This window comes from Pan paniscus, chromosome 6, assembly GCF_029289425.2.
Source record: "Pan paniscus chromosome 6, NHGRI_mPanPan1-v2.0_pri, whole genome shotgun sequence".
NCBI lineage: Eukaryota > Metazoa > Chordata > Mammalia > Primates > Hominidae > Pan > Pan paniscus.
Window position 1 is genome coordinate 142,298,369 of NC_073255.2, and position 21,739 is coordinate 142,320,107.

At 42.4% G+C, this 21,739-nt stretch overlaps 1 protein-coding gene across 7 annotated transcripts in view; it reads right to left on the reverse strand.

Annotated features, from left to right (window-relative positions):
* Positions 1–9,613: 9,613 nt before the first annotated feature.
* Positions 9,614–21,739, reverse strand: part of PUS7 (pseudouridine synthase 7) — a 65,406-nt gene continuing 53,280 nt past the window's right edge. For 4 of the 7 annotated variants that reach the window (XM_057302925.2, XM_034964722.4, XM_003811186.7 and 1 more), the window contains 5 exons: positions 21,040–21,166; positions 18,047–18,148; positions 15,356–15,485; positions 12,221–12,312; positions 9,614–10,982 (listed from right to left, as the gene is read on the reverse strand). In XM_057302925.2, the coding sequence (XP_057158908.1) occupies positions 10,846–10,982; positions 12,221–12,312; positions 15,356–15,485; positions 18,047–18,148; positions 21,040–21,166 (588 nt within the window). In that variant the 3' untranslated portion in view covers positions 9,614–10,845. The remainder of the gene's footprint in view (positions 10,983–12,220; positions 12,313–15,355; positions 15,486–18,046; positions 18,149–21,039; positions 21,167–21,739) is intronic. The other 3 variants (XM_063606328.1, XM_063606326.1, XM_063606327.1) reach the window with 1 other exon arrangement.

Here is a 21,739-nt window from a genome sequence, read left to right on the forward strand (position 1 = left end):
GTTCAAGCAATTCTTCTGCCTCAGCCTCTTAAGTAGCTGGGACTACAGGCACCCGCCACCATGCCTGGCTAATTTTTGTATTTTTAGTAGAGACGGGGTTTCACCATGTTGGCCAGGCTGGTCTCAAATTCCTGACCTCAGGTGATCCACCTGCTTTGGCCTCCCAAAGTGGTGGGATTACAGGCGTGAGCCACCGTGCCTAGCCAGCAATTTTTTTTTTTTTTTTTTCAGATGGAGTCTCGGTCTGTCGCCCAGTCTGGAGTGCAGTGGCGCTATGTCAGCTCACTGCAAGCTCTGCCTCCCAGGTTCCCGCCATTCTCCTGCCTCAGCCTCCCAAGTAGCTGGGACCACAGGCACCTGCCACCACGCCCGGCTAATTTTTTGTATTTTTAGTAGAGACAAGTTTTCACCATGTTAGCCAGGATGGTCTTGATCTCCTGACCTCATGATCCACCCGCCTCGGCCTCCCAAAGTGCTGGGATTACAGGCGTGAGCCACCATGCCCAGCCAGCAATTTTTTAAAGTAGTGAAAAATTCACATGGTAAGAGAGGAGAGAAAATGAGTTATTGCTCCAAGCATAGATGATAACTCCTGGAAGACTGGGCCCAAGTTCTGGAGGGAAGATGATCCTACTTGGCATCACTTCGTCTTCCTACCTCTGTGGACAGCCAATCCCACCCAGATGGGACTGTGTACAGGCTTCTTCCTTAGCCTGCAACAGTGGGAACTGATGGTGCTGTGATGGGTCCACAAGGAGACACATGCAATGGAGTTGATGACAATGTTGTTTAGGGTGATGAGGAGTTAGAGGCAATCTGATGTCCATCCCTGGAGCTCCGTGTAGTCCACGTGTGATGGGTGCACTCCATGGAGTACTCTGCAACAGTTAGCATTGAGGGATTCTCTGGAGAAAGCTGAGGTCCGGAGGAGGGATGTGGATCTCTGAAGGTCTCTGAGCAACAGTCAGTGGCAGGGCCAGGACTTCAGCCTGTGCATTTTGACTCCTGGTTTGACGTGCTTTCCTCTTTATCACAGCAGCCTCCAGTGCTTTATTTACTTTTGGATTTTCACTTTTTGGAGTTATCCACATCATGACTTCCTCCTAATTAATGTGCAGGGGTCCTAAGAAACCAGGATGGCACAGGAAAGAAACAGACTTTAGCTCCACTTTATTAGACAGATATTATTATTAGAAAAAAGGATCAACTAAGACTCTATCATCTTTCCAAAGGGATAAGCTAATGGAAGGTGGCTAACTCGTTAAGTGGAATGACTCTGTGTCAGCTTGACGAGCAAGTTTTTTGGTAGTGAAACATTTGTCTAGGCCAAAACAGGTAGTAAGATCTTCTATGTTGAAAATTAATTTTGTAAACAGGAAGAGAGAAATGTAGAAAACAGGATGAATGTGGCTAGTAAAGAACAGACGTGGGTGCTGGGCTAAGGAGAGTTATGTTCCCCATTTGCAGCTCTCAGAGGGTGCAGGTGGAGTTGAACTGAGCTGAAACAAAAGCGCTCCCAAGCGCGCCTAAGTGGTTTTTGTTGTTGTTGTTGTTGTTGTTTGTTTGTCTTGAGATGGAGTCTCACTCTGTCACCTAGGCTGGAGTGCAGTGGCGAGATCTTGGCTTACTGCAACCTCTGCCTCCCGGATTCAAGAAATTCTCGTGCCTCAGCCCAGCAAGTAGCTGGGATTACAGGCGCCCACGACCACGCCCGGCTAATTTTTGTATTTTTAGTAGAGACAGGGTTTCACCATGTTGGCCAGACTGGTCTTCAACTCCTGATCTCAAGTGATCTGCCTGCCTAGGCCTCCCAAAGTGCTGGGATTACAAGTGTGAGCCACCGCTCCTGGCAGTGTCTGACTATTTTCATCCTGTAAAGTTATGGTTGTGAATTCTTGAGCTTAACCCTGAGCCCTCCCAGTCATGAAAATCCATTTTCAGATGGATACTGTGGACACTGCAGCAATCTAGTTATTATGGACACCATAGGAACTTAGTTTAGAAACAAAATCTCAATAAAGAATAACTCCTACAGCCTTTAAAACCCAACCCTCAGCTGGGCGCAGTGGCTCACGCTTGTAATCCCAGCACTTTGGGAGGCCGAGGCAGGCAGATCACGAGGTCAAGAGATCGAGACCATCCTGGCCAACATGGTGAAATCCCGTCTCTACTAAAAATACAAAAATTAGGTGGGCGTGGTGGCATGTGCCTGTGGTCTCAGCTACTCGGGAGGCTGAGGCAGGAGAATCGCTTGAACCCGGGAGGGGGAGGTTGCAGTGAGCCAAAATCACGCCACTGTACTCCAGCCTGGTGACAGAGCAAGACTTTGTCTCAAAAAACAAAACAAAACAAAAACCCAACCCTCAAGAAAGTAAAGATAGGCCAGGCTCAGTGGCTCAAGCCTGTAATCCCAGCACTCTAGGAGGCCGAGGCAGGCAGATGGCTTGAGCTCAGGAGTACAAGACCAGCCTGGACAACATGGTGAAACCCCATCTCTACCAAAAATACAAAAATTAGCCTGTAGTGGTGTGTGCCTGTAGTCCCAGCTACTTTTAAGCTTGGGAGGTTGAGGCCTCAGTGATCCGTGATCGTGTTACTACAGACAGCCTGAGCAACAATGAGATCTTGTCTCAAAAGAAAAAAAAAAAAAAAGAAAGTAGACAACCCATGGAATGGGAGAAAATATTTGCCAATCGTATACCTGGTAAAGGATTTGTACCTAGAACATACAAAGAACTCTAGATCTCAACAACATAAAGAAAAATAACACCCCCCAAATGGGCAAAAGATCTCAATAGACATTTCTCCAAAGAATAGACAAATGGCCAATAAGCATACAAAAATATTCCACATAGTCATCAGGGAAATGCAAATCAAAACCATAGTGAGAAACCACTTTATTTTCATTTGTTTAAATTTATTTTTATTTTTGTTTTTGAGATGGAGTCTTGCTCCCTCGCCCAGGCTGGAGTGCAGTGACGCAATCTTGGCTCACTGCAACCTCTGCCTCCTAGGTTCAGCAGTTCTCCTGTCTCAGCCTCCCAAGTAGATGGGACTACAGGCGCCTGCCACCATGTCTGGCTAATTTTTGTATTTTTAGTAGAGATGGGGTTTCACCATGTTGGCCAGGCTGGTCTTAAACTCCTGACCTCAAGTGATCTGCCCGACTTGACTTCCTAAAGTGCTGGGATTACAGGCGTGAGCCACCACGTCCAGCAGAGAAACCTCTTTATACCCAAAAGGATGGCTACAATCACAAAGACAGATAACAACAAGTGTTGACGAGGATGTGGAGAAAATAGAACTGTCATACACTCCTAGTGGGAATGTAACATGGTGCAGCTACTTAGGAAAACAGTCTGAGAGTTCTTCAAAGATTAAACACAGTTATATGACACAGAAATTCCACTCCTAGCTTTATACTCAAGAGAAATGGAGACATATGACTGTACAAAAACTCATACCAAAATGTTTATAACAGCATTATTCATAAAAGCCAGAAGGTGGAAACAACCCAAATGTCTATCAATTGATGAACATGAATAAAATGTGGTATATTCGTAGATGGAGTATTGTTTGCCTAAATAAGGAATAAAGTACTTTTACGTCACAAACTGGATAAACCTTGAAAACATTATGCTAAGTGAAAGTCAGTCCCGCATATTGTATAATTTCATTTATATCAAATGACTAGAAGAGACCAATCAACAGAGATTGAAAGTAGCAGTTGCCAGGGGCTGGGGCTGAGGTGATAATAGGAAGTCAACGCTAATGCATTTGAAGTTTCTTTTTGAGATTATAAAAAAATGGGCCGGGCACAGTGGCTCACGCCTGTAATCCCAGCGCTTTGGGACATTGAGGCAGGCGGATCACGAGGTCAGGAGTTCAAGACCAGCCTGGCCAATATGGTGAAACCCCTGTCTCTACTAAAAATACAAAAATTAGCTGGCCATGGTGGCACGCACCTGTAGTCCCAGCTACTTGGGAGGCTAAGGCAGGAGAGCCACTTGAACCTGGGAGGCAGAGGTTGTGGTGAGCTGAGATCACGCCACTCCAGCCCGGGCAACAGAGCGAGACTCTGTCTCAAAAAAAAAGTAAAAATGATTGTGATAATGGTTGCGCAACTCCAAATATACCAAAATCCTTTGTACACTTAAATGAGTGAATTGTATGGTATGTAAATTATACCTCAATAAAGCTATCATTAATAAAAGCCAAAACAAAACCTCAGCCCTGCCTAATCACCTTGCCATCCTGTACAACCTGAGTTCTTAGCTTCATGTGCTGTTTTCACAATTTTTTTTTTACTTCTGACTCTATCCTTATTCTCATCTCCCAAACCTCAATTTATATTCCATGAACATGGAATTTAAAATCTAAATAGAAGGCTGGGCACGGTGGCTCATGCCTGTAATCCTAGCTACTTGGGAGGCTGAGGCACGAGAATCGCTTGAACCTGGGAGGCGGAGGTTGCAGTGAGCCGAGATCACACCACTGCACTCCAGCCTGGGCAACAGAGCGAGAACCTGTCTCAAAAATAAATAAATAAAAAATAAAATAAAATCTAAATAGAGGCTACACTGAGGATTAGCTTTTCATTATTTATAGGTGAAAGAAAATTGTAGGGTGTTATCTGAATTGCTTGGAAAATTTCAAACACTCTGATAATATTTTAGAACCTAATAACAACCATGTTTGTTATGTGCTCCCATAGCAAAAGTATTTACTCCCAATCAGTATAAAACTTAACAATCCAGTAAACATTTCAAAATCATATTTAACTAGCTGTGCTTCCAACCTACATATTCCAAATTTAAAAAATCAAACCTTAATACTCAAATTTACCATTATACTGGTGACATGCAACAAACAACAAATGATCTTTCTGAAGACTCAACGTCCAATGTGGTAGCCATTGGCCACAAGTGGCTATTGAGCACGAAATATACAGCTAGTCCAAATTGATATATATTTTAAGTGTAAAATACACACTGGTTTTTTAAGACAGTACAAAAAAGAGAATGTAAAATATTTTTTATATTACTTATAAGTTGAAACGATATTTTGGATATGTTACTTTATAGAAACTACGTCATTAATTTTACTTTCTTTTCATTTTCTTAATAAGGCTACCAGAAAATTTCAATCACATACGTGGCTCACATTATATTTGTATTGGACAAAGCTGCTCTAAAGATCCATGTAGGGCTTTTGAGGGGACTGTAAATATGCATTAGGAGACAGGGGCTTTGAATAACTTCTCCCACCATGGTTTCCTGTTGTCATCTCTTTTTACATACTGGGTACTTTCCAGGAGTCTAGCACAGCTGGATAAGCCGTAACAGAAAATCAACACAGTATACCCGAAGGACAACACAATAATATGGGCTCTCTGGCCATTCCTGCTTTTTGCAGCTGCTGCTTTCATAAGAAGCTACAGCCAAGGAGTTTTTAATTACAACAATTATGACTTTTTTAGGGGGTGGAGGGTAAATTTTCTGTATGGAGTAACAAGGCCACAGTGCCTTAAGAATGGTTTGACGAAACCTTTGGACAAGGGTAGCAAAGAAAGAAAAGGCGGGGAGCAGTGACCCACGCCTGTAATCCCAGCACTTTGGGAGGCTGAGACGCGTGGATCACTTGAGCCCTGGAGTTCGAGACCCACCTGGCCAATATGGCGAAACTTCTCTACCAAAAATACAAAAACACTAGTCAGGTATGGTGACACGTGCTTGTGGTCCCAGCTACTCGGGAGGCTGAGGTGGGAGGATTGTTTGAACCCAGGAGGCAGGGGTTGCAGTGAGCTGAGATCCCGCCACTGCACTCCAGCCTGGGTGACAGAGTGAGACTCCGTCTCAAACAAACAAACAAGGAAAAAAGAATTATTAGTGATCCTGGAGGAAGCCAAAAAATAAGAAGCATGGAAGTGAGTTTAAGGAAGGCTCTTAGCGATCTCAAGTGTGAAATCTTAGATCATCAATATGAGCCTTGGATCTAATTACAATGTAATCCCTTTTGCACATATATTCATTGTTTGCCTGTAATCATCAGCATCACCAGGTGCTGATAGATGCGAGAGGAAAATACAGGGGAGGGTCCCAGGAGAATCTTGGACCGGCCTGAGCACTGGGAGAACAGGATGGAGTCAAAGAAGTTCATGCTACTTGCAGGGGGAAGGAGCCTGAGTTCTTCAGTTCCTGTGTATGGCCTGGAATCAATCTGTGAGGTGGGGCCTGTTAGCAGAAACCCCTCTTGCTTTGCTGAGAGTTTTTTTTCTTTTGCCCATTTTGCCCAATAAATTCTGTTCTGCTCACACTTCAATGTGTCTGTGCCTAACTTTTTCCTGGTCATGACACAAGAACTTGGATTTAGCTGAACTAAGGAGCAGAAATTCTGCAACATTTGCAACTGTATTACTTTTTTTTTTTTTTTTTTTCAGATGGAGTTTCCCTCTGTTGCCTAGGCTGGAGTTCAATGGTGTGATCTTGGCTCACTGCAACCTCTGCCTCCTGGGTTCAAGCAGTTCTGCCTCAGCCTCCCGAGTAGCTGGGATTACAGGCATTTGCCACTATGCCTGGCTGATTTTTGTATTTTTAGTAGAGACGGGGTTTCACCATGTTGGCCAGGCTGGTCTTGAACTCCTGACCTCAAGTGATCCGCCTGCCTCGGCCTCCCAAAGTGCTGGGATTACAGGCATGAGCTGCAGCGCCCAGCCTGCAACAGTATCACATCTGATCAATGTAGACTCTCCTTTGTATCTCAGGTGATTGATTTATTAACTGGGTCAGTGCTGTACACCACAGAGCCACTAGCCATATATTTGGCTATGGAGCAGTTGAAACTGTGACTGAGAAGCTTAAGTCAAGTTTAAGTAGCCACATGGCTAGTGGCCGCTGTGTTGGCCAGTACAGGTCTGGAGCCTGGCTGCTTCGTGTGTAACAGCAGCACATGTAGGGAACTGGCTAGAAATGCAGTATTTCATATTCTACCTGGACTTCCTGAAATACATCCTGCAGTTTAAGAAGATCACCAGGTGACTGTTAAGTACATTAAAGGTTGGAAAGCACTTACCTAGAGTAGGGGGTCTTATTGAATACATTGAAGCCCCTAAAATTGTATAAAAAGTTTGCATGAATTTGTAACACACACACATATGGATACACTTTCCCGCTTTCCTTCTCCTGGAAGCAATGTCTATACTTCTCCCTCAGATTTTCCAAGGTGTTCATGATCCAAAACTAAGTTCTACCCTACACTAAGTGGAAAAGCAGATTTCACTGAACAAAGAAAGCCTTAAAGTTATCCTTTGCTGAGCAAGCAAATGCTTTTGAATTTACAAAGATGAGAAGCTGGCCATATTCAGCTTTGTCATTCTTCCAGTGTGGTTTCATTTCTTCATATATCTGAAATAAAAAACTACATGGTACACTCCAGGTCTGCTTTGGTTTCAAAAAGGCACATGCACATCAGTGCACATTGGTAGCTATAAAACATTTATATGTATTCTATTTTGTATTACACACACACATCCTTATTTTTTTAAGTGCAAATTGACCACAAAATGCATTCCAGTGCAAATACCAGTCGATGTTAATTCATACAGCCTGGAGCAACTGGTGAAGTTTTAAGTACTGATGTAGTATTGCAGCTGTTACCAATTTTTTGGTTGATTCAGGAATCAACCAGAAATTTTTAAAACTGGTATAATGGCTGTCTAGTTATTACCTACAACATGAAACCATGAAGATTCAGGAAGCAATCAGGATTTTTTTTTATTAGTATAATAGCAGTCTGGTTATTATCTACAACATGAAACCATGAATAAAAACATTGGAAAGAACAATTTTGATTATTTAGCTTCCTTTCCTGTTACGGAATAGTGTTGGTTTTACATTATAATAAAAAGAATGATCCTTTATTATTTCTTTTAGGCAAAAATTTAGGAAGCAATGATACTTTTATGTTGAGGATGAGGTTGCTTTCAGGCTTTGTAAATTTGTCTAAGAGAAACTTCCTCCCTTTCCGAACAACAAAAAATGTTCTGAATTCTATGCTAAGGCAATGATTTATTTCAGGTTGACTAAGTCCCTAGAGTTAGGTGGTGTGCCCCGAGTCTCAAAACAGCTTGAAGAATCCGCCTTGAATCATTATTTATCCACTGGTGTTTACGAAGGGACATGTACAAACTGGTACTAGCTAACACAGCCAGGAAAGTTAACGATAGAGCCTTAAGTATTTCCCAAATGAAGAAAACACAAGTTTAGCTTCACTTTTGTTTTGGAATGCAAATTTATACGGGTTGAGCATCCCAAATCTGAAAATCCAAAATCCAAAACTTGCTCATTGGAGCATTTTGGATTTTTGGATTCCAACCAGTAAGTTGAAGTACAAATCTAAAAAAAAAATGAAAATCCAAAACACTTCTAGTCCCAGGCATTTTGTGTAAGGGATACTCAACCTGTAAATGCAGAACTGCTGAATGCAATTGCAACAGAAAGACTTAGATCCCTTCATAAATAATTTTCTGTCAGATGAAGGAGAACTCCAGCTATTACTGGAAGGTACAGACAGGACTACTATACATTTAATATATGTTTAGCTTTTGCAAGACAAAATATATATATATATATTTCAGACAGGGTCTCACTATGTTGCCCAGGCTGGTCTCAAGCTCCTGGGCTCAGGCAATCCTCCCACCTTGGTCTCCCAAAGTGTACAGGTGTGAGCCACCGTGCCTGACCTAGGACAAAATATTCTTTCAAAACTAGCTAGCAAAAAGGATAATTTACTGGGCTGGGCATGGTGGCTCACGTCTGTAATCCCAGCACTTTGGGAGGTAGCAGTGGGCAGATCACTTTAGGCCAGGAGTTTGAGACCAGCCTAGCTAACATGGCGAAACTCCGCATCTACTAAAAATACAAAATTAGCCAGGCCTGGCAGCGGTGCCTGTAATCCCAGCTACTTACGAGGCTGAGGCACAAGAGTCACTTGAACCTGGTAGTGGGAGGTTGCAGAGAGCCAGGATCACGCCACTGCACTCCAGCCTGGGTGACAGAACAACACTGTCTCAAAAAAAATAATTTATATATAATATATAAATATATTTATATATAATATATAAATATATTTATATATTTATATATAAATATATTTATATATTTATATATAAATATAAAATTTACCATGCTATTTCCAATCTTTTTTAAGCCTCAGCAGTGTGGTGGTGGTGGATGTCATTAAAACAAAAGGGTTGAAAAACAGTTCCGAATCTCATTTCTACTACCAGATACGAGACAAATGTCATTCACATTCCCATGGTGCAATGCTCCTGGTATGGTAGCTCTTTTCCATTCCTTTCTTTTCTACTCCATAAAGCACATTGGAAGGTGAGTGATTCCAATAACCTGGAGTCCAGTCCAACACAGTCAATTATTCGTAGCATTTGACTCAGATTATCCTACTTCACAGCTGATCACAACACATTTTGGTGTCACCACCATTTCTGATGAGGATCCCACATTCATTTAGTTCCTTACCTTTAGTCAAGGTCAAGATTCTTATCTGCACTCATTTTGATATATTTATTTGATTTATTTACATAACCAGTAGAAAGGAGATTTTAAAAATATTTATTGCATTTGTTTCTAGAAATCATAGAAAATAAAAATTGATACAATTTTGATATACAACTTTAGAAAGGCATATTTATCCTTTCACACCAGAGTTTATGCAATGCCAGACATGGAAATACCAAAGCCACTGGTGACAAAGGGTAAACGCTACTGATAGAAGAAAGCCTTGTCCATTTTTATAGTTTTCTTCTCTACCATTATTTATTTTTGAGCAAATACCAGTCCAGTGGAAAGAGTTCTGAACATAAAAGGCACCTAGAGTAAAAATTAGACCTTAACTAATAAAACAGCTGTACACGTTTACATCAAGAAAAAAAACCCGGCCAGCACAGCTCATGCCTGTAATCCCAGGAGTTAGCCTCGGCAACATGGCCAAACCCCCGTCTCTACAAAAAAATACAAAAATCAGCTAGGCGTGGTGGTGCGCGCCTGTACTCCCAGCTACTTAGGAGGCTGAGGTGGGAGAGTCACTGGAGCCTGGGAGGTCAAGGCTGCAGTGCAAGATTGAGAATTGCAGGATTGCACTGCAATCCAGCCTGTGCTACAGAGTGAGATCCTGTCTCGAAAAAAAAAATAAAAAAATAAAATGGGCCTATCAATGCAACGTTCCTGCAAGGCATTGATAATATAAATGCAAAAGCCACTGCAACCGAAAAGTCTATAATGCTTGCCTGAATCTAGTACATAAGCAGGATAATGACAATCACTTTTTGTTCATAAATTTGTAGATGTCTTATTATTTCAGTCAGCATGAGTACTGTATTTATATTTGTGGGTGGCAGCTCTCAAATTATTTATCCATAGTCCAGATTTGTGTTGTTGCATTTGCTCTTAAAATGCATTGTTGTATACTCCATCACAGATGTGTCAAATACTCCTGCTGTCTTTTGAGAATGTAGCAAAACCTAAACCTGCTACTTTAAACCAAAGTCCTTTTTTTATTATTGTAAAGCTGACATTTTACTCTGATTTAAGCACCTGAAGTGTATTTTGACTAATTTATATTCTGAGCTAAAATTAAGAACCTCAGGATTTGTGTACATGTACAAATATTGCAAATTACTTCTTTAAGCTAATAAAAACTTAAAAATACAAATAATTTTTATTACAAAGATTTGAAATCCATATATGAGTCTGAACTAAGACAAAAATGCACAGGGAGCCAGGAAGCAAACACTTGTGTACATTTTCTAATCTGTGGACAAGGTACTGCTCAGCGAAGCCAGGTTGTATTCAGCTGCGTCTGGTTCTTGATACTGGTATCCATTTTTAGCACTTCTCGAATGGCCATGGTGGCGTAAGTAGAAGGGGGTAGAGAAAAATCCATTTTCAGAGCCCTGTATTTGCCTTCTGCAAGGCAAGAAAGAAAACAGTCAGAAAATGAAGGCAGCTGCAGACAGACCAGTGAGAGTCACATAATCTCTAAGCAAATACAAAGAACTGTGCTGCTTTCCTTAGACTCCACTTCCTAGGGGGCCTCGGAGAATGAGACCATGGAAGTAAGAGATCTGTGAGTGTGAACCTGCTGAATGGTTACAGAAATTCTGCCCAGGAACTTTCACAAAAAGGCAGATGACAGAAGAACACAAAAGAGAAACGCATGTAAAGTTAAAGAAATAATAATAAATTATGGCCTGGGAAAAAACAGAACAAGAATTTGATGATGAGAATGCCAATTTAACTAATTAATTAATTTTTTTTTGAGACAGAGTCTTGTTATGTTGCCCAGACTGGAGTGCAGTGGTATAATCTCAGCTCACTGCAGCCTCCACCTCCCGGGTTGAAGCGATTCTCCTGCCTCAGCCTCCCGAGTAGCTGGGATTACAGGTGCCCACCACCACGCCCGCCTAATTTTTTTTTGTATTTTCAGTAGAGACGGGGTTTTGTCATGTTGGCCAGGCTGGTCTGGAACTCCTGACCTCAAGTGATCCACTCGTCTCGGTCTCCCAAACTACTGGGATTACAGGTGTGAGCCACCACGCCCAGCCACCAATTTTTTTTTTTTTTTTTTGAGACGGAGTCTCGTTTTGTCACCCAGGCTGGAGTGCAGTGGCGCGATCTCGGCTCACTACAAGCTCCGCCTTCTGTGTTCACACCATTCTCCTGCCTCAGCCTCTCCAAGTAGCTGGGACTACAGGCACCCGCCACCACGCCCGGCTAATTTTTTGTATTTTTAGTAGAGATGGGGTTTCACCGTGGTCTCGATCTCCTGACCTCGTGATCCGCCCGCCTCGGCCTCCCAAAGTGCTGGGATTACAAGCGTGAGCCACCGCACCTGGCCAACCAATTTAATTTTTTAGACTCTTCCTGAATTTTCACTCACCTTTGGTAAGTCTCTGTGGGGGATGGGGAGAAATACTCCATCACCTAATATCACAACCATCTATAACATGCACTTATTTTCAGGAGGATTTACTGGTTTTAATCACTAACTTCCAGCCATAATTGTGAAAGTAAGGTCATAAAACACAACAATGAAATCATGGGTGGTGGTAGTGCTTGTAAGAGCAGTTTTCAAAAAAAAATTATGTTTTTGTTTAACAAAACATTTCAAAGTCAACACAGAGCTGATGACTGAGTAAACTTACCAGAAGCAAAAACTGGTGGTGTCTTCCCTTCTAGGTTGTCCACATCTGTGTTGAAAAGTGGAATTTTGGGATCATCATATGCAACGACTTCCCTTCAAAACATATGAATAAAGATAAGTGTGAATGTGAACTTTCATAAAAGGTACTAAGCCACTCATCATCATTTATTTAGCAAGAAAAACAAGTAAGTTTACTGTAAATAATTATAGTTAGGAATCTTGAATAATATAGCAGGGCCAGATTTTATACCTAAGTTTTGCTTATATATATAATTTTTTTTTTTTTTGAGATGGAGTCTCAACTCTGTCACCTAGGCTGGAGTGCAGTGGTGTGATCTTGGCTCACTGCAACCTCTGCCTCCTGGGTTCAATCAATTCTCCTGCCTCAGTCTCACAAGTAGCTGGGACTATAGGTGTCTGCCACCATGCCTGGCTAATTTTTGTATTTTTAGTAGAGATGGGGTTTCACTATGTTGGCCAGGGAGGTCTCAAACTCCTGACCTCAGGTGATCCACCCGCCACAGTCTCCCAAACTGCTGGGATTATAACGTGAGCCACTGTGCCTGAATATAATAGGCTCAATCCAATTATATTCTATTAGTTATTTAAAAATGCACAACTGGGGCCAGGCATGGTGGCTCATGCCTCTAATCCCAACACTTTGGGCGGCCGAGGTGGGATGACTGACTAAGCCCAGGAGTTCAAGACCAGCGTGGGTAACATGGGGAAACCCCATTTCTTCACATTAATAATTAAAATTTTAAAAATGTACAACTGACAAATCTTTTTTTCTTAGACGGAGTCTCGCTCTGTCGCCCAGGCTGGAGTGTAGTGGCGTGATCTTGGCTCACTGCAAGCTCCGCCTCCCGGGTTCACACCATTCTCCTGCCTCAGCCTCCCGAGTAGCTGGGACTACAGGTGCCCGCCACCATGCCCGGCTAATTTTTTGTATTTTTAGTAGAGATGGCGTTTCACCGTGTTAGCCAGGATGGTCTCGATCTCCTGACCTCGTGATCCGCCCGCCTCGGCCTCCCAAAGAGCTGGGATTACAGGCGTGAGCCACCGTGCCCGGCCGACAATTCTTTTTAAATGAAGTTGAGAGGCAGTAAACTTCACTTTGCACAGCTGTGATCAAATTACTTATGGCATTTACATTTTCTCCAGACTGGGTGCCACAACCAACAACAGCTTGTTACTGAGAAGGAACAGTTCTCTGGAGTGGGGAAGACAAAGTCCAACCATGTGGACCTCTTGCCTATACTCCAGAGAGGAGGAGGTAAGAGAGATGGAGAAGAGAAGGAAATAGGGAATAAAATAATTTCCTGGAAATAGGCAACTAGTTCAGGATTTCATTTTAAAATTATCAAATAAAGCTTTAGATAATACTGGGTATTAAAATTTGTTTTTGAGACAGGGTTTCGTTTTGTCACCCAGGCTGGAGGGCAGTGGCGTGATCACAGCTTACTGCAGCCTCGACCTTCCAGGCTCAAGCAATCCTCCCACATCGGCCTCCCAAACAGCTGGGACTACAGATGTGCACCATCACACCAGGCTAATTTTTGTAATTTTTTGTAGAGATGGTCTTGCTGTGTTGCGGAGGCAGGTCTCAAGCTCCTAGGCTCAAGTGATCCTCCCACCTTGGGCTTCCAATAAAGTATTTTTAAACGAACTAACATAAGTATATTTTCCTCTCTAGAAACATGATATTAAAACAACCAGAGCGGTGTTTGGAACTCACAGCTAATTCTAAGTAAGGTAATTTGCTCAGGGATAGCTCTGTAAGCAAATCTAAGTTTTTAGAAATAGGAAAAAAGTTCACTCTACACATTTCTTCAATAATTCAGTGATGCCAACAAAATGTAAATGAACTCACTTCCCATAACTGTTTATATTCAAAACAGCTTCTTTATTTCTTTTCTTTTTTTAGAGACAGGGTCTCACTATATTGCCCAGGCTTGTCTCAAACTCCTGACCTCAAGCAATCCTCCCGCTTCAGCCTCTGGAGTCTCCGGGCTTACTTAAGAGACACTGTGCCCGGCTTAGCTTCATTTACTTCTTGATGATTTGAAAAATACAAAGTAGTAGCAGTAGTGGTAACAATAGTAATAATAACAATAATAACTAACACTTATGAAACACTTATATGCTGGGTTGTAAGCACTGAAAAAGTACAGTCATGCACTGCTTAACAAGAGGGACATGTTCTAACCCGTCAGGCATTTCATCACCGTGTAAACGTCACAGAATGTACTTACACAAACACAGATGGTATAGCCTACTACACGCCTTGGTTACAGACTATAGCCTATTGCTCCTAGGCTACAAACCTATACAGCATGTTACTGTACTGAATACTGGAGGCTACTGTAACACAATGGTTTAAGTACTTGTGCATCTAAACATAGAAAAGGCACAGGCTGGATGTGGTGGCTCATGCCCGTAATCCCAATACTTTGGGAGGCCGAGGTGGGAGGATTGCTTGAGCAGAGGAGCTTGAGGCTGCAGGAAGCCATGATTATGCCACTGCATTCCAGCCTGGGTGACAGAAAGAACCTGCCTCTATTAAGAAAAAAAAAGAAAAGAAAGAAAAGAAAAAGAAAAGGAAAAGAAAAAGAAAAGGAAAAGAAAAGAAGATAAAAGAGAAAAAAGAAAAGAAAAAAGGTAAGGCCAGGTGTGGTGGCTCATGCCTGTAATCCCAGCGCTTTGGGAGGCCGGGGCAGGAGGATCACCTGAAGTCAGGAGTTTGACACCAGCCTGGCCAATATGGTGAAACCCTGCCTCTACTAAAAATACAAAAATTATCCAGGTGTGGTGGCAGGTGCCTGTAATCCTAGCTACTCTGGAAGCTGAGACAGGAGAATCGCTTGAACCTGGGAGGCAGAAGTTGCAGTGAGCCGAGATCATGCTATTGTGCTCCAGCCTGGGTGACTAGTGAAGCTCCGTCTCAAAAAAAAAACCAAAAAAAAACAAAAGGTAAGTAAAAATATGGTGTTATAATCTTATGGTACCACCATCATATAAGCAATCTGTCACTGACTGAAAATTCTTGTGCAGTACATGACTCTATATAAAGTGAAGCAAAAGCTTACAACTTATATGGTAATTCAGTTCTATCTCATTCTAGATGATTACTCACCAGCTAACATTCTGAGGACGAATAATGATCTTTCGGTAGGCCCCTGACAAGGAATAATCTCGAATTTTGTGTCTCATGTTGTCAATATCAAGATTGTCAGCTGTGAGCATTTCCCTGTAGGCTTCTTGAACTAATATAAAATACAAAAAGTTAGCTGAAATGCAGCTTGTCAGTCAAGTTATCCTGAACTAGATTATAAAGAGAGTAACATGTAAGTTCAGTTAGACTGCCCTAATAAAATTAGTCACCTTAATTTATAATCCAAAATCTGTTCCCTGGAATCAAAATTTAGTGACTTAGTAACTAGGACTACAGGGTGTACTGAGCTTTGGTTTGGCCAATTTTTCAGTTATTTTTGCAACCAGTCATAGTACCTGTGGTGTAAGGTTCCCAAGCCAACTACAAAAGGCCATTTCATCCAAAGTTGCTAAACTGCATTTTATATGGGCTGAGAGTTGGAAGATAGCATATACAGAGGCTTCAAACTCTCTCTGGAAGAGGCAGTTATAAATAAATGTATAAAAATAAGAGACCTTGGAAAACCATCTGGCTCACCCGCGCACCTGATATAGAGTCTTTTTTATAGCACTCAAGAGAGACAGTTTTCCAGCCTTTGCTTGCACAGTCATTAATGGGGAAATACTTCTTTGTGAGGCATGCAATTATTAGAAAGTTCTTCCTATTCCAAGCTGAAATCCATTTTCTTATAACTTCTGTTGACGCTTTGGAACACAGTGGATTAACTGTCTTCTTCCACATATAGTCATAAGTACTGGATCTTTCAGCCATATCTTCTCTAGACCAAACAATGCTTCCCTTAGCTGTCCCTCCTTTAACATTTCTGTATTTCCCACCAAACCTTTTATCTGCCCCAGGGTAACAGGCTCACATACAACAATAACTCCAGATATTTTAAGCTTTTTATACAAACTACTATCAAACTGGGCCTTTTCTATAGGCATTTGATCACTGGGCATAAATGTGGGAATTTACATTTATTCCTATTAAATACCTTCTGCAGTTCTTTTTTTTTTTAACATCTTACTAAATTATTTATTGCAAACTTGCCCCTCTATTACAACTTTTGCTAGCCTTCTACTCATTCAGTAACTAATATAAGACATTGAATATGAGGTGTCATACATATTTGATAAATTAATGGATGGACAAATGCAAATAATTGAAATTGTGTTTTTAAAATTAATACTGCAATAGAATATTATGCAATTCTTAAATATGTATTTTTCACATAATTAATACTAACTATTTTGCACAATTTGCAAATATAACAAGCAAATTTCTTTGTTCAAGTTACTCATAAAAAATATTGGCTAGAACAGGTCCCTCACCACACACTAAGGACAACAGGGATCCCTCAATCAAGCACTGTCAGGTACCAGGTATGCATGTATTACATACCCAGAAACCTGAAATATCACCCATCCAGTCTACAAATGGCCATCCTGGCTACAAGGTTTTCATGAACGGCTTTGTCAAAGGCTTTGCTGAATTTATGTTCTAATTGGTACTGGCAAAGTTCCTGATCCCAAAAGGTTTAAGAGAGAAGAGGAAAATAATGTTTTCTTTCTTATGATAGTTGATTTTGGGTGTCAACTGGACTGGGGTAAGGGAGACCCCAACAGCTAGTAAAACATGATTTATTTTCACTGCTTCAGTAGGCACTGAGCTCAGCCTTCTTCTCAGAGGGAAATCCAGGTGGTTTGGCATTTGATTAGAGTGACCGGACTGTGCCAGCTGTGTTGGTGAGGGTGTTTCTAGAGAACACTGGCATGTGAGTTGGTGGGCAGCGTGGGGAAGATCTGCCCTCAAGGTGGGCGCACACCTCCAGTCGGCTGGGGGCCTGGATGGAACATAAAGGCAGAGGAAGGCTGAATTCTCTCCCTCTCCTTCCCAGAGCCAGATGCCCTTCTTCGCCTGTCTCTGGATGTCAACTCCAGGTTCTCTGGCCTATGGACTCTGGGACTTATACTGGTGGTTCCCCAGGTCTCAAGTCTTTGACCTCCAACTGAGAGTTACATCATTGGCTTCCCTGGTTCTCAGGCCTCCACATTTGGACTAAACCATTCTGCTGGCTTTCCCAGTTCTCCCATTTGCAGATGGCCTGTCGTGGGACTTCTCAACTCCACAATCAAGCAGGCCAATTTCCCTAACAAATCGCCCCCTTCCCTTTTTTTTTTTTTTTTTTTTTTTTTCTGAGACAGAGTCTTGCTCTGTCGCTGAGGCTGGAGTGCAGTGGCATGATCTTGGCACACTGCAACCTCTGCCTCCTGGGCTCAAGATATCCTTCCACCTCAGCCTCCCAAGTAGCTGGAACCACAGGTGTGCACTACCAGGCCCAGCTAATTTTTGTATTTTTAGTAGAGACGGGGTTTTGCCAGGTTGCCCAGGCTGGTCTCGAATTCCAGAGCTCAAGTGATCCACCCATCTCAGCCTCCCAAAATGTTGGGATTGATTATGGGCGTGAGCCACCGCGCCTGACCTATTTATTTTATTTTATAATTTCAACTTTTATTTTAGATTCAGAGGTAGAGTTTCTTAATTTAAATTTTCCATGTGAATGCATCCCTTTCTGGGAGACTGTCATAAATAACCAAAGTTTATATATGCTTGAAATAGTAGCTTCATTATGTTAAACTTGTTTTAACTATTTTCCCCATACAGGGAACTTACTTTTATGCTTTGGGTAGATAACATCGAAACCAGGCAAGGGCATTACCACATCATGGATAGAGTAATTATTAACATCATCTTCCTCAATATAGGTGGCTGTGGCTGTAAATTCACAAGTGAACAATAAATTAAGAAAATAGGCAATATTGTTATGAACTCAATCTTCTAAAATTATATACATCTAAGCAAGTCAGAAGTACAAGTTGGTACAGGTTCAGTGACTTAAAAGCTTAAATTATGCCAGGCGCGGTGGCTCACGCCTATCCAGCACTTTGGGAGGCCAAGGTGGGTGGATCACCCAAGGTTGGGAGTTCGAGACCAGCCTGACCAACATGGAGAAACCCCGTCTCTACTAAAAATACTAAAATTAGCCAGGCATGGTGGTGCATGCCTGTAATCCCAGCTACTCGGGAGGCTGAGGCAGGAGAATTGCTTGAACCCGGGAGGCGGAGGTTGCGGTGAGCTGAGATCAAGCCATTGCACTCCAGCCTGGGTGACAAGAGTGAAACTCCTCTCAAAATAAAAAAGAAGGAAAAAGAAATTAAGCTGGGGCCAGGAGCAGTGGCTCACGCCTGTAATCCCAGCACTCTGGGATGCTGAGGTGGGTAGACTGCTTGAGCCCAGGAGTTCCAGAGCAGCCTAGACAACATGGCGAAACCCCATCTCTACAAAAAATATAAAAATTAGCTGGGTGTGGTGGCAAACACCTGTAGTCCCACCTACTTGGGAGGCTAAGGCAGGAGGATCACCTGAGCCTGGCAGGTTGAGGCTGCAGTGAGATGTGACTGCACTACTGTGCTCCAGCCTGGGTCTTGGAGTGAGACCCTGTCTCAAAGGAAAAAAAAAAAAATTAAGTTTGGATATATATCCTTCTGTCTTTTCTACTCTACCCAAGAAATAAAAATCAAGGACTTAGAAAAAGTAAAAGAAATTCTTTTTTTGTTTTTTGAGACAGGGTCTTGCTCTGCCACTAAGGCCAGAGTGCAGTGGTGTGATTAAGGTTCACTGCAGCCTCAACCTCCTGGGCTCAAGTGATCCTCCTGCCTCGCCCTCTCGAGAAGCTGGGACTGTAAGTGTGTGCTACTACGCCTGGTTAGTTTTTTAATTTTTTGTAGAGATGGGTCTTTGTTGCCCTGGCTGGTCTTGAACTCCTGGGCTCAAGTGATTCTGCTGCCCTGGCCTCCGAAAGTACTGGGATTACGGGTGTGAGCTACTGCACCAAATCTAAAGTAAAATTTTCAATGAAAATTTAAAAACATTTATCTCTCAGCTGCATCCACATTTTTTTGAATGCCTACTATTTAAAATCAGTTCCTCTATCTTTCTTAAATAAAGTAACACAAGAAAACACTTTGAAAAGCCACCATACTACAAAATCGTATTTGCAGTGGCATCATAAATGGATGCATTTTGCTGGAAAAAAAAAAAAAGTTAAAAAAAAAAACTGGAATGTACTTAAGAGGATGAAACACAGCGGCACCCAGGACATTAAAATACACTGGATGTGACCAACATGGCATGAGGAAAAAAAGCTAAATCAGGAAAAATAATTTAAAATTTCTGAACAGAGTTAGAACCTTAGTGGGTTTATGGGGTCTGCCTGCAGATGAGCAGATCATGTATTCAGCTAATAGATGGTAGCCTAGTATGCCAGAGACACACATGGAGTCTGGAATCAGATAGAACTCTGAATCCCAGTTTTTTCTTTTCTTTTTTTTTTTTTTAACTAGCTATGGAACTTTGGGCAAGTGACTAAACCTCACCTGAAAAAACAGAGAAAATACTTCACAGTAACACTGAGGCTTTAAACTAAAAGACACAGGTACAGGGCTTAGTGCCAAGGCCTGGCACACACAATGGGCTCCATGGAAGATGGGATATTAGGAGTGTCTTGGGAACATTTTGGGCACAGCATATACTAAATGCCCATTCTATTTGAGTTTGAAGAAACTCTTCTTTTTTTTTTGAGACAGTCTCCCACTGTCGCCCAGGCTGGAATGCAGTGGTGTGATCTCGGCTCACTGCAAGCTCTGCCTCCCGGGTTCATGCCATTCTCCTGCCTCAGCTTCCTGAGTAGCTGGGACTACAGGCGCCCGCCACCATGCCCAGCTAATTTTTTGTATTTTTAGTAGAGACGGCGTTTCACCGTGTTAGCCAGGATGGTCTCGATCTCCTGACCTCGTGATCTGCCCGCCTTGGCTCCCAAAGTGCTGGGATTACAGGTGTGAGCCACCGCGCCCAGTGACTTGAAGAAACTCTTTAAGGTTGGCTAACAAGACACATCCAGAGGTGTATTTATTTGCTAGACCTAGATCGAAGTTTCGAAAGTGATTTCAGCCATCCATTTAGCCCAAATCCTATTTGAGTTGAGAAAAGGGAGGCCCAGAGAGAGGTGCTTACTCAGGCCGGGCACAGTGGCTCACACTTGTAATCCCAGCACTTTGGGAGGCCAAGGCAGGCGGATCACCCGAGGTGGGGAGTTCGAGATCGAGGTGCTTACTCAAACCAGCTATACATTTTTTCTTTAAAAATACAGATACAAACTAACCAATGTAAGTTTGCATGGTCCCTTCATCTCAAACTTACTAGACATCTCTTTTTTTTTTTGAGATGGCATCTCACTGTGTCACCTAGGCTGGAGTGCAGTGGCACCATCTTGGCTCACTGCAACATCTGCCTCCTGGGTTCAAGCGATTCTTCTGCCTCAGCCTCCTGAGTAGCTGGGATTATAGGCATGCACCACCACACCCAGCTAATTTTTGTATTTTCAGTAGAAACAGGGTTTCTTCATATTGGCCAGGCTGGTCTCGACCTCCTGACCTCAGGTGATCCACCCACCTTGGCCACCCAAAGTGTCAGGATTATGGGCGTGTACCACCGTGCCTCGCCACATCTCTCTTTCTTAATTAATAGCCAGGATGGATTTTAAAGCCACTAGTGGCAACTAACTGAACCCTAGCTTAGCTGAGTAACAAAGACATCTGCCTTTTTACCTCCTTTGAGAACGAGGTCCCCTGGAACAGGTTTTAGTCCATAGTCTTCTATCCTCTTGCTTACCATGTTATTCCACACATAGCTTTGGTAGCTATGAATATACATTAAGCGATTATTTCTGGGTATCTGGAGGGAAGGAAAAAAACAGGCAAGAAAACATATTCTAAATATAAAAAGTGCTGTACTTTTTTTTTTTTTGAGATGGGGTCTTGCTCTCTTGCCCAGGCTGGAGTGCAGTGGCACGATCTAGGCTCATTGCAGCCTCCACCTCCCGGGTTCAAGCAATTCTCCCACCTCAGCCTACAGACTAGCTAGGATTACAGGGGTACACCACCACACCTGTCTAATTTTTGTATTTTTAGTAGAGACAGGGTTTCACCATGTTGGCCAGGCTGGTCTCAAACTCCTGACCTCAGGTGATCCGCCCACCTTGGCCTCCCAAAGTGCTGGAATTACAGGCGTGAGCCACCACGCCCAGCCAAAAAGTGCTGTACTTTCTAAGACACTTTGCTTGTTAGTGGTAATCGTAGTAATAAGAAACTTCTACTGTACTTATTTATTTACTTTTATGTATTTATTTTTGAGACAGGTTTTCATTCTGTCGCCCAGGCTGGAGTGCAGTGGCATGATCATGGCTCACTGTAGCCTCAAATGCTCAGGCTCAGGTGATTCTCCCACCCCAGCCTCTCGAGTAGCTGC